General features: G+C 46.2%; 1 protein-coding gene across 3 annotated transcripts in view; it reads left to right on the top strand.

Annotated features, from left to right (window-relative positions):
• The window catches only part of LOC117236484 (GATA-binding factor C-like), a 90256-nt gene that overhangs the window by 5351 nt on the left and 66683 nt on the right, over positions 1–18222 (top strand). For all 3 annotated transcript variants that reach the window (XM_033499486.1, XM_033499487.1, XM_033499485.1), the window contains exon 2: positions 4193–4650. In XM_033499486.1, the coding sequence (XP_033355377.1) occupies positions 4467–4650 (184 nt within the window). In that variant the 5' untranslated portion in view covers positions 4193–4466. The remainder of the gene's footprint in view (positions 1–4192; positions 4651–18222) is intronic.

The raw sequence follows: 18222 nt of genomic DNA, 5'->3' as shown, positions 1-18222 counted from the left end.
CCCTCGAATTTCTTGTAAATGTGCGAGAAGCCGCGGTCTAGTCGTCGATAAATCGAACGATATCGTAGATCACGAACGAGTGCTCCATTGTTTCTGTAATGAACAATCGAATTATTGGTCGATACGATATCGAGTAAGATCTTCGTATTGCGAAAATTCTCGGTAACGTTGGCTCCAAGGATCTACGCGTTTTTCTGTTTATCGGAAATCATCGAATCCGGTATTTCCCATTTATCAGGTTCGATGTAAATTACGAGATCGGAGAATTCTTCGTAAAGACGATCGACGTAAGATTCTGCTTGCCACTCGTTGTCGTCGTCGTCGTCCACTTTGCAACAAACGTGCAGTGTTGTATTCGACAAATTCGACAAATTCCGCCTCCAGAGGCGCCTTCAGAGGTTCGCAGGTCTGCGAGTATCGCGTTTCCCTGTTGGAGCCTCGATCCGACGGCTGAGAATCGCACGCGCGTCTTATTCTCATCTTCGTCGTTCGCACTCGCGTCGACCATCTCCATCGTCGTCGAGCTTCCACGCTTTACGACTTCTCTGCCTATTCGAATCTCCAGCTATCGCATGATCAAAATTCGCGCACGATCTCGTAGCGACTGGGCAACTGGCGAACGAAAGAAAAGATTCTAAAACGAAAGATACAAAAAGACATTGTAGTTTTGCGAAACGTACCTGGTAAGAGCAAACGATTGTTATTTGTATGGTTCTATGGTTAACTCATGGTGTATCAACTTGAAACTTTCTTTCATCCGGCGATGAAAGTCGAATTTCGGTCAACAGCATAGGATTTTCTGCGTCGCTGTCTTTCGCTCGCGTTTCTGAAACCAATTCTACCTCTTCGCCGATCTCTCAACAGAGATTCTAACAGCATATCGGAAATCTATAACACCTGATGCGATCTCCGTGGTAATTTAAATATTATTCCATCGCCGCAGCTGCCCGCAATACTTGTAATTCCGACTTACGCTGCTTCGTCGGAGAATCAATTTTCCGATCTTGGTCGGACCGATGTGACTGGAAATATTACGCTTCCGCTCGAATACGCGTGCTTTCCAAATATTTGCTTTTTCCACGCGATGCGATTTTCTGTTCGCCACTAAAATAAAGTAGCCGAGAGAAAGAAGATGTGGGAAGAGACGAGCGAGCAGCGATCCAAGAGGCGCGTAATTAATTCAGGCACGTGAAAAGATCGGCCGGAAAAGGGCAAAGATACGTTTCACCATGCTTCGGGGACGATTAATCCGACTGGATACATTTTTTTCTACGTTGCACGCGAGTCTTTGGTGGACTTTGCTCCAGGTTCGAGGTCGCCGCTTAACGATTTTCGAGGCGGTGTCACGAAATCGGCGGCGAGTTGCTCGCACGTGCAACGCGACGCCGTTCTTTTTTTTTCGGACGGAACAAGATTAACAAATCTCGATAAGATTATTCTACGCGATACGTGATCGGCCGGCTCGCTTCGATGGAGGTGTTTTTTTCGCCGCGATGATGTAACGTCGTCACCTCTTGCGATAAATCGTGGAACGTCGCGTTGCGGCGATTTTCGCGCCGATGACGCGCCGATGACCACGATGGAAGTTAACCAGGTTCTATCCCGAACCTTCCGGGCAAAAATCTTATCTCTGCCTCGCCGATAACACCAGATAAGATCCGTTGCCTTGCATCTTTTCGCGATTTGTCGAAATATCGTGGTTCTTGCGCGAAATCGCTAGATTTAATAATGACAGAGTTGGACTCTGAACTGCCAACAATTTCAACTTTGACGATTCCACCGTCCGTCAAACTTCATCTTCTCCACCGACGTCCTTCGAGCTTCGAACCTTTTTTTCGTCTCTGTATCTCTCGAGATACCTGGATTTTTTCAATTATTCTATCGATAAAAGGAGATATAGCGCACGAGAGGTGGAGAAATTACGTGGAATGGCAGAATGAAATATTCCAAAGCTACGCGTCTTTTTGTAATATATTTATCGAAATACAACGTTCATTTCGGCCGATGAGGACAGTCGTAGAACGACGTGATTAGATTCTGCGTTAGAAGACTCAGGTTGGAAAAGGCGCGGTGAAAAATGCGTGAAACGCAGCAGCGTAGATTCTCTTGGGTTATTTTCGACTCGTCTAATCTTGTCTAAAGTCATTTGGTAGTTTTCTTATCGGCTGGCGAGCTTGCTTATCTCGATGGTCGAAACATTCAGGCCCACCTCACGATTTCAAGGAGTGATCAGCCGAAAATATCGACGCCGACGATCGCGATCGTCTTTCCGCTTGTCTCCCGCCATCTCTGCCGTTTGCTTTCGCGCGATTCGCTTCCTCCAGCGACCCTTCGTCGTCGCGTAACGCGAAAATCGCACTTGGGCCGGCGAATTCTGTCATTTTTCCATCGTCCCCTCCACCCGTTTCCACGAGTTCCGCAATTTTTCTTAGCTTTTGGTAGAATCACCGCACGACTCTGGGTATCTTTAGATTTTAGTCGGAATTTATGCAGAGGTTTTAGGTATTAAGGCGAAATAAGGCGCGAAATAAGACGAACAGCCACGAGAAAAGTAGTCGCCGATCGACGCGTTTTTCGCCTGCTGTGGACGTGCAATAACTCGAACGGCAAAGTCTACGAATTCGACAGAATCGTAATCGCTTGGAAATGGAATCGAAGGAATCGCGTACGCGTATTTGGCTGCGGTTTCGCTCGTCAACGATATCGCAGACGATGATAGCTCGGAGGTTACAAGCTGCAAGGTTGTGCACTTTTGTCTAAATAGCGGAAAAATTGGCGATAATTATGAGCGTAATTATTGAATTATAATTAGCGTGGAGAGTAGCGAGAGGCGCGAGGAATTATTGGAACCGCGTAGAGGCCGATTTCGTGCTGTTAATCTTATCGCCAGGCTTTTTGTGTATATCTTATCGGATCTCGTTCTCGAGTATTTTGTTTGGCCTGGACATATAATTTTGAAAACGCCTCGTCCCTCCGTCATCGACTACTTCTACGTACGTAATATATTTTTCTAGCAATTCTGCTGGCCATTACAAACATCTATTTCCACAAATTTCTTCCCATTTTTATCTAATCCGCCGTGTTTACGAGGGACCGCGAAGAGGCGATCCTCTGCGACGATGTTGCCGAGAAGGAGCAAAGTTCTTGCAACCAGCGTATTGTCATTTTCACGCGTAATGTGTACAGTTACGTGTCGTTGTCAACAGCTGACTGGTCGCAATCGAATTATACAGCAAACTGTTCCATAGCTGTAAATAAATAGACGAAAAAAGACATTGTCCATCGCGGTGGTTTTCCGAGCGTACAACGCTCTATCGATATCGGACGATCGGTCCTTTCGGTTACGTCATCCACGACCTTGATCATCGACTGTGTACCCGGGCCGATTGATAAATCATTTGGAGGCACTCGATGGTCGAGTGGGCCGAGCACACATCAGTGTCGCCTGACTGAAGCGCGCAGATCGGGAGCTAATTAACCGAGATCTGTCGGAGCGATCGGCTATCGTGATCGCGGACGGGTGAGTCTGGCCGCGAATTTCTTGGTTTGTTCGCGCGTTTATCTGCGAAGATCTGGCCGAGAGATCGACCCGCCGCCGCCGGCCGGAAGGAAGAGCCGTGGAAATTGGCCGGTCGATCGACACCAGCGCGACCAACATTCGATTACCATCTTAGATCGGTTGTTCGCGCTGCTAGTGCCTTTTTTCTCTGGTTATCTCGCTCCTTTTCACGAAATTCGCGTGCATCCTGGCGCGTATTTGCGGAAGAAAACAGCGACGTTCCCGTGTCTTCGATGATCCGCGTCTAATCGCCTAACCAGACGAACCGACTGTTAGCAACCGGATCGCGTGCTTTTCGGCGGCCACGTCTCCAGTTTCGGTGATGTTCGCGTTGCGTAACCCGCGAATGACATGTTTTTATTTTAGTAGCAGCCGGAGCGGAGTTAGTAATTTTCGACAAAACGACGTACGGCAGCTTTGACCTTGCGAAATTTCAACGTTCCGCGACAATGCCTCGCTTCGTTTCGCGATACGCGCGGTTACGTAGTTTCGTAAAATCGCTTGCGGACGAGCAAGAAAATCGATGTACGTTGCCACGAACGAAGCGAGCGACTAACTTACGGACCACGCTGTGTACGTGCCTTTCCACTGCGTCCACTAATCGCACACGCATTTTCTTCTTTGTCGTTGCAGAAGGCGGGGTCAGAGACAGATTTTCCTCGCGATCGTGAACGAAGCGCCAGGATCACCTATGACCTGGCCGAGCGTCTTCAGTAGGACCACGCTTCCGGCAGAGAGGCGTTTTTGGCAGCGTTCCTAATCCCCTTTCCATTTCCCTTCCCCCTCGCGTCCCCCTACCCCCGTGCATCCTTCCTGGTTCTCCCCCTGCTGGAGCAACCCCCTCTGAACGATCCGATCGTCGACCTTTCACCCTTCCGCTAGTCGCAAGAACAGCATTCTCGACAGGATGGACATGAGCAGCGAGTCGAGCGCGGCTAGGTGGTACGAGCCCCCTAGGTCCACGCTGGAGCCGCCCTCGGGGGGCGCAGGAGTCGCCGGAGTCGTCGGCAATCCCACCGATTACAGGGGTTACTACCCCCACGCAGGACCAACCGCCCATCACCCCGCAGCCGCCGCACATTACGCTCACAGTAAGTGTAATCATTTTGTTGTTTTTCTCAGCAACGTTTCTCAAGTACGCTTCGTTACCGCACTGCGAATTTTCAATGCGAATTCACATTTTCCACGGTGTAACGAAGCGTCCTTACCGAGGCGAGTATTTACAGAAAACAACGTACTATCAGATTGTCGGAGAAGCGTCTTTCTTTCGCAAACCTGTCTTTTACAACGCGAAGCCAAGTGTGTGAAGTGTCGCGCTCTTTATCCCAAGAGAATAAAATCGATCGTACGTAATTCGAGAAAATAATATAAAAGAAAAAACACCGTGCGTCTGTTATTTGCTCGTAAAACGAAAGACAGTTTGAAGACAACCCGATAGTTCAGACGTCCATGTGTTTTCGATATTTCGTTGGTTCGGGTCGCGTGCGTTCCAGTTTCAAATCCGCGCGCTGTAGTCGTAATAATTTCCATTTTCCGGTGTTTCGAGCGTGTTCTTTTTTTTTTTTGAGATTAGAGCGGCGGAGTTACAGTCAGTAGTCGATCAGTTATCAACCAGTTATCAACGAATTATCAGCGATCTAATTAACGGTCCTATTTTACGACTTCTACATTTTACGAGCGTCTCAGCGAATATAGCCAGTATACTAATTTATTATTTGAAATATATTGTATGGTTCAACAAGAAGCAATAATATTTAATAAATCTCACGATCAAACGTCCTCTATACGAGTCCTGTACATTGGAAGGTGTGGTTGGAATTATTCCGTTTCTTTCGGCAAGATCGTGCAGGGTGCTGGCCGAATTTACAGATAAGATATCGTTACGTTTGCTTAGGCAAATACACCCGCGGCACGTAACTTGTATCTTATCGTCGTCTTCGCCGAATTCTTCTCGCTTTTCGGTGAAAAGAGACACTCGATTTCTAGTTGATCGATCGATAGATAAAGCCAAAGGAAGCTTCTTTATCGCGGCCGATCCTACTCGAATCTGGATTTTCCCTTTTTTGCACGTTAACCCTCGGTGTAATGGACGAAAATGTTCGAACGTCCTATTCGCGAAACACCGCATGTACGGCGATAATTTTACTCTCAATTTTCCCTTACCGTAACGAGTACCGTCTCGACGTATCCGCCCGAGTGAAAAGTCACTGGAAATTACGATACAATTTCACGATGAAGTCGCATACGTGCGTGACACGCATTGCTACGCGTTCACCTTGCCTCTTCCGTCGCTGCTTGGTAATTGTAATTTATTCTATCGATAATTGCTATATAATACATATATATATATGTGTGTGTATGCGTAATAATTATTACGTTAATGATTATAATTCGTAGTTTGGATGCTAATAAACAAGTAGCCCCGGAACGCGACACTTTGTATAATCTCGTAAAACTTCCCTTCGTAACTGCAACCATAATTTACTCCGTATGGGATAAGTGTACGGGGTAGCCGGTTAACCGCTTGTGTAAAAAGCGTGGGTATAAATAAGTTTGTCGTGCTTCGTTATACAAAATATTTCGCGTAAATTTTACTCGCGAATCGACGTGAAACTGTTTAAGGAAACGAGAAGGAAACGTCTGGCGATACTTTGTCATAGAACGTTTAACGATTGTCCAAGGGAATATAGAAATTGGTTATCCACACACAGGGGTTAAAGATTAAAAATTGGCGCAGGGAAGGGGTTGCCGCTGGCGTGCGGCGGTGTTTCCACCCCCAACAGTCGTAAAACTGGCCGACATACTCGCACGGGGTAGAGTACGCGGGTCGCGTCGGCTGGTTTTTTCGCGTGTCTCTCGTGACTCGGTTCAACGATCGGCTAATGGCGTCTTGGTCTAGCTCGTTAATTACCACGCGGATATTTAATTATGTCGTCGTGTCCAGGCTGCCCTCCGGGGCACTAAAAAATTCCTGGAAATTTTGCAAAACATCAGCCTGGCTGCACGAAACTCTCTCCTCTTGCCGTTAAATTCTTTCGGCGGCGTTCTTTTTTCGCGGTTAACGATTCCCATGGTCGACGGTTTCTTTCGAAACTGTTGGCCATCGTTTCACGCGAAGACGGACGATCGCGTACTCGCCGGAAGTGGATGGAACGCCGGCCTCGAATTAGAGGCGAGTACGGCGATTGAAAAGTAACATGCTGCTTCTTAACCTCGAGGCCGGCATCTCGGTGCGCAATCGAGCCTCGATTATCCACTTTCGAGCACGCGACCGCGTACGCCGAAACGGCGGCTCTCTTTCTCTCTGTCTGCTGCTCGGCGGTTCTCTCGAACCCTCCACACCTTTGGCAAATGACTTTTCGTTTCCAGTCGACTATTTCACCGCGGTCGTCAGAACCAGCTCTACCCGGTTAACTCAACCCCGCCGCGATCCTCGAAATTTTATGTCGCGGTTCTATCACCGGCAAAAACGCCTTTAAAACACGTTGACTGCCACGGCAAAGTTTCCGGTAGGACCGCGTCACCCGTATTCGGATGGCGCTTATTCGACTACTTGCGAAGGATCGTCGTAGGTTTTTGAGAAGATATTCCAAAGGAAATAATAAAACTATCGAATTGTTATAAAAATAACTTGACAACAAGTACCACCGGACGACACTAACTAGCGTCGAACGACGGTAGCGCAGTGGTTAGCTTCTTAGGTTACGAACGGTTCGGGTCGTCCCGGGTTCAAATCCCGAATTTTCCGAATTTTCCTAGTGCGAATTTTCTTCCACGAAAAAATGAGAAGAAAAGCAGCAGTACACCAGCGGTGACATCCACGCCACAGCAGCTACAATTATCACGATCTGAGTAATATGAAAATTGGTTTATTGAAAAAATGATTTACTCGCATTACTGAAATATCGATGGGAGTAGCTCTAGCACAGCAGCACGCGTGGCCTCTGACGGAGATTTCAGTGAAAACGCGCGTGGCAGTCAACGTGTTAACGTGTTCAAATCGAAAGAAGAATTCACACTCGTATCGATAACGATTCTCTGGTATTTCGCTAAAGACTGTGACACAGGTAGAGTTCTCTTCATATCGAAAGGAATAGAGAATAATCTGAGCGAAAGAACGCCGGGTTAACCAAGCCTGGCGAAGTTTCAACGGGCCTCCATTTTCTCGTCGTTGGTTGTCTGTTTGCGCGTCGCTTTTCGCCCGTGTGTGTAACGACGAGGCCGAGAAAAAGCGATAGCGCGTACGGTCTAGGTAACGCCGATAGTTCTCGGTTCTCCGTCGCTGGCCAAGCATGAAAAAGCAAAGAGGACAGAGAAGAAGAAGCTGGAGAGAAAAAGAGCGCAAAAGGGACAGAGAGAGGAGAGACAGGAGTGATGGCGGTGGGACAGAGGAGGGAAAGGAGCCAAAAAGTGCACGAAGAGGCACGAAACTCGATACAGCCGGTCGGATCTCGAGGCCCTGGAACGCGATATCCCTGATTCTTGCCGACGTGCATGGATCATACTCGGTCCTCTGTTAACTCGTGCTGCGCTAAAAAACCAGCGCCCTAATCGGAATCAAATCTCTATCTGTCGTTGGAGCCGCGGCTGCTCGCCATCCCTGCGACTTCTTTACGACTTCTCTCCGCTCTTCTTTCCCTCTTTCCTCTTTCTTGCGCTGGCTGCGTCGGTGCTTGACCCCCTGACACCGCCGGCCATGGTCCTCAGGAATTCCTGCTGGCCGTGTGAGAACGTGTTTCCAGAGCAAGCAGTCGTTTCTCCGTCTTACCAACCTCTGATTATCGCCTCCGATTGAAACGTCACTACCTGTATCCTCCCCGTCATCCATCAGTGTACCAGTCGCTGTTTTGACAGCCGAAGCCTCGCCAACCTCGCGGGCAACAGACTCGAGCACGCGTATCGTCCCACACGGATTCTTCCACTCGATCGAATCGAATCCTGTTTCACGAAACGACTGCCACGCCAGGAATTTCTTACAGAGAGGGCGGGGGGGGGGGGATGGTCGTTGAGAATTTTTGACGAAAGTTTGACGGGTTTTCTAGCGAAAATTCTGTTGGTGCACGATTAGCGGTAGATCCTGGATTTCTCTCTATGTTCGTGGGAAATTTTTATATTTCAATTATGCGTGCATTTTGTTACTCGAAAGTGAGTTTAACGCTAGAGCCACCGACGATTGAAACGTGTACGGATCGCGTAGGAAGAAAATTAGCGTGGAAGATAGGCAGGAGAATAGGCGAATAATCGAAGTCAGAACGTTCGTCCATTTATTTTACGAAGAATCGTTCAAAGTTTCAAATATGCGTCGTCGTTGCAAGCCTACGAAACTCCTATGGAAAATCACGAATTGACCGCTTCGACCAGCCTCTGGCGTATACCTGCTTGCACTAAATGACGTAAAAGGACGAGGTAATATAATATTTCTGCTTTCTGTAACAGTTGCTAGGTAGAACAACTCCGTATCAGTGGCACCACTTGTTCCATCGCTATTCTAAAAAAATACTCGTCGGCGTGAAAAATGCGCAGTCCAGTCGTTGGAAACGTACGATCGCTTGCAGTCTCGGGTCGTCCGAATCTGCCAGCCTGCAGGCTCGTTAGAGAAACGGTTCCCGGAGGATGTTTCTGTCCGCGAGTGATCGATCGAGGAAAGTGCCACGCGGATCGGGGGCGTGCAGGGCGATGGGTAAAAAATAAACAAGACAGGCGGACGCTCGCGCTCCCCGGGATGCATAATACACACAGTGGTTGCGGCAGACAGGAAGGAAGCGCAGCCAACCGCGAAGCCCACGGGCTCTCAGAGAGGTGCATACGTAATTGCAGGCCACGCGGGAGGCGCTGCTTTTGTAGGTTACCCTCTCCTCTCTCTCTCTCTCTCTCTCCTCTGCCTTTTTCCCTCTTTCTGACTCCCTCCCTGTCCTCCTCTCTCTCTCTCTCTCTCTCTCTATTCCTCCATCTCTTCCTATCTCTGTTCTCGACCTGGCGATCCTCCTGCTGCGCTCCTCTCGTGCGTGTTTATCTCGGTCGTTTTATCTGGCTGGCGTTGCACCGCGCGTTTTTCCGTCTATCCGCTCCGTCTCTCGCATTTTTCCTTCTCGCTTTCCTTCGTCTACCTGCGGCCGCTTAATTGCTCTATTTACCCCCTGCTCGCTTCGGTCTCCTGGCTGCGTACGACCCCGTCGAAAGTTTCGCCGTGCAACAACGAGCGCGGAGTCTGGTTTCGTGCGAGCGAACTGCGGAGGCCCGCCGCGACGAGCCAGCCGGAGGATCCGCCGGTCGAACACGGCGCACAGGTCGTGCAAAACTCGCGACCGCCGCCATCTTGCGCAAATGCACACGCCAACCGAAGGCGGAGCCTCTCCCGGGGCTCTCTCTTTCTCTCTTTCCCGGTTGCGTCTGTCTTGCTGGCCTCTCTCTCCCCCGGAGAGACCAGAGTCTCGCGAGGCAGATGCAACTCGCGATGCAGCTTCGCCGCGATCAATCTTCCTCCTCGTTCTTGCTTCTCTCTCTCTCTCTCTCTCTCTTGCTCTCTCTCTCGCTCGCCTCTGGCTAAGAGGGTTCCTCTGGACTCTCGAGCCAAGTGCAGCGAGTCGGTAGCCCCCTCTCGGTGTCACGATTCGACGCTACGCTCGCCCTCCGCCTGGCGCATTTTTTACTTTTATCCAGAGGTCAGCCAGTTTCCTGGACCCGCGATCCGTTTTCTTTCGAGCTGTCGCGAGCGCTCCGGGCTCCTCGCCGTGGATTCTCGGTTTCGGGCTGCGCCTCGTTTACCCGTCGGTGACGGCGACCAGAAAATAAGAGACGAAAAATCGATCTGGTAGTTTCTTCTTGCGAATAATTGGCGAGCGCTTAAGAGAGCTCGCGGCGAGGAAAAAAGAATCGATAAAGCCGGGGCAAGCGTATGGGGTGAAATTGCATGTTATTACGAGAAAGCCGCTGGTGGCGGTCGACGACCAAATGAGACGTTATTTTCTCCTGGAATTTCGTACACGCCGTGAATCTTATTACGACCGAGGCGCGGTCTCTCCGCCCCTCGCTGCTTCCACCCCTCCATCTGGCCTTTTTCTTTTTCCCTTTGTTTGCCATCGTAATTCCGCGATTTACGACGTGCCGTGGCGAAGTATTTTCGCGAAAATAACTATCCTTAATCTTGACGTGTCTTTAATGCTGGCAGATAAGTCGCGTTTCGTCGGTAGCGTTCGATGAACTCGAAAACTCTGGCCTGAAGCCGTTGCGAACGAAAATCGCGAGAAAAATCGCTGTTACGTCGGTTAAACGAGTAGTCGGTCTGTGGCGGCACTCGACAGCACAAATACCTCCACTCGACGTAAACAATTAACGGACGACGGTAGCGCAGTGGTTAACGCATTAGATTACGAACGTTCGGAACGCGGGATCGAATCCCAGCGATCGAAGTCCGATTTTTATTCCACGATTCTAAATAGGAAGAAAATATAGCAGTGCCCCCAGCAGCGACATCTACAGCCACCAGCCACAATCATCACGGACACGACTTATACACACCTCAGGTCGATTCGTGGAATCGCGGACTGTTAAGGGCGATAGATGGCTTAATCGCGGAACGGTGCGCGACGATTGCTCGATGACTTACTCGAGCAAAGAAGAGGCGACGTAACGAGGGAATAATTAGCGGAGGCGACGGGGCCTTCCCTTGAAATAGCGACGAGAGCCGCGCATAATTCACGCGATTTCCTTTCTCGACGCGATTTTCTCCTGGCTGGCTCGCAGTGAATGAAATGGCCGCGCTCCTTATCCGCCGCGATCTCTCGCCTCAATGGAAAACAAGCGTCGGCGAAATGGCCGCCAGAAATCAATTTCCATGCATTGGCCGGTGTTGAATCAGCGTGGTTAAAAATTCGTGCATCGACAGGCTTCCTTGCTTTCTCGTTACGTCTTTTTATACGTTTGTATACGTCGATAGGGAAAGGCTCGTCCTTTGAAAGCGACGGCCCGACGCTTTCAATCCTTTCCAGCCTTTCACACTCGTCGCTCGTTCACCACGCCTTTGCACAAAAGCCACGCGGCCACAGCCAACGGTTACCTCGAGGCGGCTAATTATTTGGAGTGCAGCCGCTTTGATGTCGAATGCCGACCCAAACGGAGATACGTCGCGCCGCTTTCCATTCACCGGATAAATCGCGCACAGAAGATTTCGCGCCTCTGGAAGCTCCACCGATGATGAATGAGAGAATCCTCTGCTTTTTCCATCGCGCCGCTCGCGTAAATCTCGCAGTCGCGCGCAAGTATCCCGACACTTGGTGCGATTCAATTGAAAGATCGATATCTTTATCGCATTTTCAAAGCTTATGGAAATTGTATACGCAACGTCGGATATCCGGCGACTCGCGAGACCGTACCGCGTTCGACCTTGAAACGTCTCATCACGCGCTAACTTGTCTTCTTCTGTTCGATGGTAAGCTCGTATTGCTTCCGACCTACGCCACCGTGCGCGAGTATTTGGACAGCCGGTGCAGCAATCCGATCGAAAGACCCCCGCTACTTTTATTACATTTTCCGCGTTAGAAAAATCGTCGCGTATGTAGCGTCGCGAGATCGCACCGTGTTGGACATTGAGACGTCTGATCGCGCTGATTTATCTTCTCTTCGGAGAATAAATTCGATAAACTCAACGTACCGTGTTGCTTCCGACACATAGAATCGTGCGCAAGTATTGGAACACTTGGTACAATTCAATCGGCAGATTGGTATTCGTCGAAGCGGGTTTCGCTTTAGGGAAAACTCCACGTCTTTTCTAAAGTTTAGTTTTCTTAGCCCAAGGACCCATTGAGTATTTTTTAGCGTTAAAGCAATTTGAAGGTTTCTTAGTTTTCTAGGAACGTGCGTTGCACGGACGATGCAACGGGGTACGGACAGGTCAGTTTTTCGTAATTGTATAGACACCCATAGAACCCCATAGCTTCGAAGCTCTTTCGTAAAGCAACGCTCTACGAGCAACATTCTTCTTGTAGTTAGATTTGCTTAAATATTTTTCTTTATTATTTAATTTGGACCTTACAATTTGTCTAGTTGGACATTTGGTAAATTTTTCTAGTTTAATTGATATAGTTCATAGGACACCATCTTCGAGTGCTTGACACTAGAACTACCACGCCAGTCAAATTCACTGGTTTTACAATTTTATTTTCAAATTCCTACTTCATGTTGTATTTTCTTCCCACAATGACGCAATGACTTTCGCAAGGATAACTAAAAGAATAATATAATGAATTTTATTTTGTTTTCTATGTATTCAAACTGAGAATAATTTCGTATTAAGGCTACTTATACCAATAACAGTCAAAATGTAAAAAGATCCTGTTTATCGAATCCCAATTAACCAGTTTCCCCGTTTTCTACAACTTGCCACACGTTTTTCAAATTTTTACCGCGTATCGTTCGATATCAGTTATCAGGAAAATTCCGGATCGATCGCTGGATCGCTAGATGCTAACGCTAGAAATACCACAGCAGTGAAAACGACTTGTTCTACGATTTTATAAATGTCTTTATTTTTGTTCATTTAATTCTTTACATTTGTCTAATTTGGATATTTGTTAGAATTTTTTAACTGTAATTTTATAAATGTGTCGACTCTTATTTAGGGATCATTGTCCTAGATGGATTAATAACATCAAAAATGTACTACATACCATGGAATTGTTTCTGTGAGAAGTAACAAATCAATAAATATACAAATATTCTATTATTAGGTATTTTTTAAAAACCTGTCATTTTCACTAGTTTTGATAGAAATAGCTTCGTGTTCGTCCACGCATGGAGATGCTCTCTCTCTCTCTCTCTCTCTCTATGAGATAAAAGCTTAACAGTATTTTTATCAGGTACGTTTGCAAAGCTACGTTAGAAGAATCTTTCTCTGCTGCTAATTCCTTGCTTCTTGCTATAACCGCGATATTACCTGCTCCGCTAAATTGCAAGTAAAACGTAGAGTACAACCGTATTTATCTTTGATAAATAGCTGACACTTGATCGAATCTGTAAGAATTCGCGGAACGTGGTTGAAAACACACAAGTATTCCACTTATTCCGCGATCTCGGCACTCGACAAATACGTTTATATTCGCTGAATTTAGATATTTCCGTGGAATCAATGTTATCCACTTTCGATTATTGCTTCCTTATTTATAGCAATTAACACGAGCTATTTATTTGTACCAATGCTACTAACCGTGTCTATTGGATTGGCAACTAAGAGATTGCGGGTTTTGTCATTACCACCTAATTTATTCGTTCGCCTAATTCATTACCATTTAATGACAAACCCCGCAATCACTTAGTTGCCAATCCACTAGATGTGATCTACGTACGTGACGTGTACGAGATGAGATCGGAGACGAGAATCGGTGCTCTATAAAAGTATCTGTTTAAAAGCACAGAAAACTCTTATGCGTGTATCGCACGCGTTATATAACGCGTTTTGCAATTTCATCGACACTGCAACGACTCGCACGACTGTCGTGATTCATCGTCGAACTTGAAATCGACGTTGGTTAAAAAAGTATATAAAAATTGCAAGTTGTTTATCGCAGACGCGAATTTACTACAAAATCCTGAAATAGAGCGAATAATCATCTCGTAACATAAGCGTCAAACATTATCCTACTAAATAAGTTTGAAGATTTGTCAACGCGACGGCTAGCCGAGTCGTTTGAATCGCGAAAAGAAATTCAACTGAAGTATACTTATCGATAATTTCCACGCGACCAGGTACACTTACGCTCGTCGATGTGCACGTTCTGTACGCGGAAACGTCGGAATTAGGAGCGAAAGTCTGGAAAAGAGGTAGGCGTGATCGTTCTAATTAATCTCGGCTCGAATTAGTATGCGCATAGTGCGCGATATCGCATCTATAGGTGCGCATCTATGCCACGTAGAAAACGAGCTGTGGAAAAAGGCGCTCGAGGGCCAGCAACGATCGCACGCAAATTCGTCTGCTGGAATCGAAAGGAACACGGCGGCGAGCTACGCCGATCCGGTTGCTAGATATTCAGCCGACGAGTCAATTATCATATTAACAGCCGGAATGTCGTATCGCGACCGGTGTGACTTATTGCATCGAATATTTTCAACGCGCGTGGGCGTAGTCTGGCGAGGAGTCGTCGCGATCGAGTAAGCGATTAATGGATCCGATCTAGATTGCGCGTAGATCTCGCCGCTTTATCGTTGGCCGATCGTGTAGCAGTAGCTGCAGCTCTAGTGGAGAACGTACGTCGCGTCGTTCGAGGACGTCGAATTCCTTCCGCGAAAACAGGTTTCCACCGAGAGACGAACGAACCACGTTCTTTTCCTCTTTTCCATTATTCCTGTCGTTTCGTGCTTCTCAAAAGAGTTTTCAAAAGATCCACTGCCATCGCGGATCCACCGACGCACCCACCTTTTCTCGCCGGTATATCCTGTCGCCCATCAGCTCCGATAAATAGATGTTCCGATACGAAATCTTATCCCGGTGTCTAAGGTGAGGATTTGCCAGCTTAGCTTAACCCACGATTCCTCTAGCAGCAAGCAACCAACTACGTCCGTTTGAATCTCGAGCAGTGCGATCGCGCTCTTTACATTTTGCATGGACAGGTGCCAATATATTTGGACGCTGCCGACTGACGGTATTTTGTATTTCACTGTTATCTTCTCAGTAACTTTTATCGAACGAAACTTGGAATATTCATAAAATAATAGCAGGCATGTTTAATAATATAGATGTATTTGACAAAGTAAGAAACACGACGAATGCTATTGTCTTATTAATCGATTAACGTTATCGCGCTGTTCAGGATTTTTCCAACCTGTTTCTTCAAAGACCCCCAAACGGATATTCTTCCTGACGCTGGAGTTTTTCCTGGGTTTTCAGTCTTCTTAGCGACTGCCTTTAGCTCGTTGTGTCTCATACTATTGTCCAATCGACGATGGCTTAGGTGTATCTTAAATCGTGTAAATTAACGTTGCACGCCATCGTAATTCACCATGAACTTGTCTCTCTATTTTACGTTCTATCGTTTTCGTGTCGCCGATATTATCCCGGACTTTCTTCGGTTTCGGTGTCTCTACGTAGTTTCCAGTATCTCAGGTTTCGCCTGTTCACTTTCCACGAGCTTTCCTTGCTTTCCCGACGCTCGTCTGCGACGTTCGAGTAACAGCCCCATGGGAGCTTCTTCGTTGCAGTTGGGCGAAAAAATTCGTTAGCATAACGCGAATAACGCGTGCAAGTTGGGGATCGGGAAAAAGGAAAAAAGGCACGGTGCGAGGTGGAAAAGCGGCGCCATATTAGAAGCGACCTGTTTCCAAACGACCGCCTTGGGAATCGACGCCTAAGCAGCTCCTCGAGACTGCCTTAACGAGACCTCTTCGCCTTTTTCTGCTTTTCCCGGCGTCGCGACGTTTGCCAATCTCGTTGCCGGTGAAATGCACGCGTCGATCGCTCGCCCCACAGAAAAACTTACTCTCGGCCGTGGGTGGAGGAGAAGCGAGCGTGAACGTGAATGAGAATGTCTCGGGGATAACGAGAGACGCGGCAGCTTGCGAGATGGCGGCCGCAAAAAGCGGAGAGGACCGGCGCGCAAACGAACGAAAAAGAGCGAACGTCTCGCGGAGAAAGGAGAGGTAGCGGCATGATAAATATCCCTTAGCGCGAAAGTTTTTATCGAAGGAAGTGCGAACTGGCTTCTGCCTCTCGTTCCATCCGCCACGTTGCAAAAATTAACCCGTGAAAATGACGGATTTCCGATTTCCCGTTCTTCCAGCTGCCGCAGACTTCGACGTATTTTTGCAACAGGATTTTCATCGATTTTTGTTTAGACGGCCGCGTAGGTCCGAATTATAATGATTTACGCGTAGAATGTTTAGGTTACACGTATCCGGACACCCATTTGCAGATCTTAGTTTCTTTCGTGAATTTATCGCGTCGTTTCACGATCTCGTTGTTGCTCTTGCACGACTTTTGTAATTGATGTTTATTAACAAATAACGTTGATGAAGCTATATCTGGAGATACGTCGTTACGTAGAGTAAAATTACCCGAACGTCTGCATCGCTCTGCTTTCGTGTTCATCGATCTTAGGTGGTTGATACACGCTCAAAGGCACAGAAATGCGTAGAAAGGTACAGAATCAGACTTTGCGACAGGCGAAAGTATGAAATGGATTGCACGATGAAAAAAGACAGATAAAATCATCCGAGAGCTTCTTTTATCGTTCGCATACCTTCGTGTCTCTCCTGTAAGCACCTCTTCGCTTACCTGTCTTTATGATAATTAACCCTTTGCACTCCTATGTTGAGTGACTCGATGTCAGTTTTTATCTGAGGAGTTCCTTTGTCGAGTTCCACACGACATCCTTTCATGTCCAAATCGATAGATGTCCTAGAAAAGCAGGATTGCATTTTGGAAATTGTTTCAGGATATATCATACATTTAAAAATTAGAAAATAGAATAAAATAGAATAAAACTGGTATTTGAGTGAATATGCTTCTTCCTTTATTTATTTAAATTGTCTTATTTTTTAGTTGAAGTAAATTTCAAATGAAGCACTTAAAAGCTGCTGGTAACGAAATTGAAATAAAATTCGCAGTGCAAAGGGTTAGTTATATTATAAGGGTTAATTATTGCATCCTGGAAATTGTTTCAGGATATATCATACATTTAAAAATTAGAAAATAGAATAAAATAGAATAAAACTGGTATTTGAGTGAATATGCTTCTTCCTTTATTTATTTAAATTGTCTTATTTTTTAGTTGAAGTAAATTTCAAATGAAGCACTTAAAAGCTGCTGGTAACGAAATTGAAATAAAATTCGCAGTGCAAAGGGTTAGTTATATTATAAGGGTTAATTATTGCATCCTGGAAATTGTTTCAGGATATATCATACATTTAAAAATTAGAAAATAGAATAAAATAGAATAAAACTGGTATTTGAGTGAATATGCTTCTTCCTTTATTTATTTAAATTGTCTTATTTTTTAGTTGAAGTAAATTTCAAATGAAGCACTTAAAAGCTGCTGGTAACGAAATTGAAATAAAATTCGCAGTGCAAAGGGTTAGTTATATTATAAGGGTTAATTATTGCATCCTGGAAATTGTTTCAGGATATATCATACATTTAAAAATTAGAAAATAGAATAAAATAGAATAAAACTGGTATTTGAGTGAATATGCTTCTTCCTTTATTTATTTAAATTGTCTTATTTTTAAGTTGAAGTAAATTTCAAATGAAACACTTGAAAGCTGCTGGTAACGAAATTGAAATAAAATCCGCAGTGCAAAGGGGTAATTATTGTATCCTGGAAATTGTTTCAGGATATATCATACACTTAAAAATTAGAAAATACAACAATAGAATAAAACTGGTATTTGAGTGAATATGCTTCTTCCTTTAGCCATCTAAATTGTCTTATTTTTTAGTTAAATTAAATTTCGAAAGCTGCTGGTAACGAAATTGGAATAAAATTCAGAATGCAAAGGGTTAATATCAACATCTCTCGATTTCAGCGAAAAATAACTGGGAAATGGCGGGGCGACATGGAAAATCGATAAAACAAACTACCAAACACAAAGGTCCAGACATTTACGAACAGTAACGAAGAATGTGGCGCGAGGTATTTTGCAAAATTGGCGATCGCGAGCTTTCACCGAGATCTTGT

The sequence above is a fragment of the Bombus vosnesenskii genome, unplaced genomic scaffold (genome assembly GCF_011952255.1).
Source record: "Bombus vosnesenskii isolate JDL3184/JDL3185 unplaced genomic scaffold, Bvos_JDL3184-5_v1.1 scf7180000013349, whole genome shotgun sequence".
Lineage (NCBI taxonomy): Eukaryota > Metazoa > Arthropoda > Insecta > Hymenoptera > Apidae > Bombus > Bombus vosnesenskii.
Note: the sequence above shows the minus strand (reverse complement) of the source record. Positions and strands in the feature narration are given on the sequence as shown.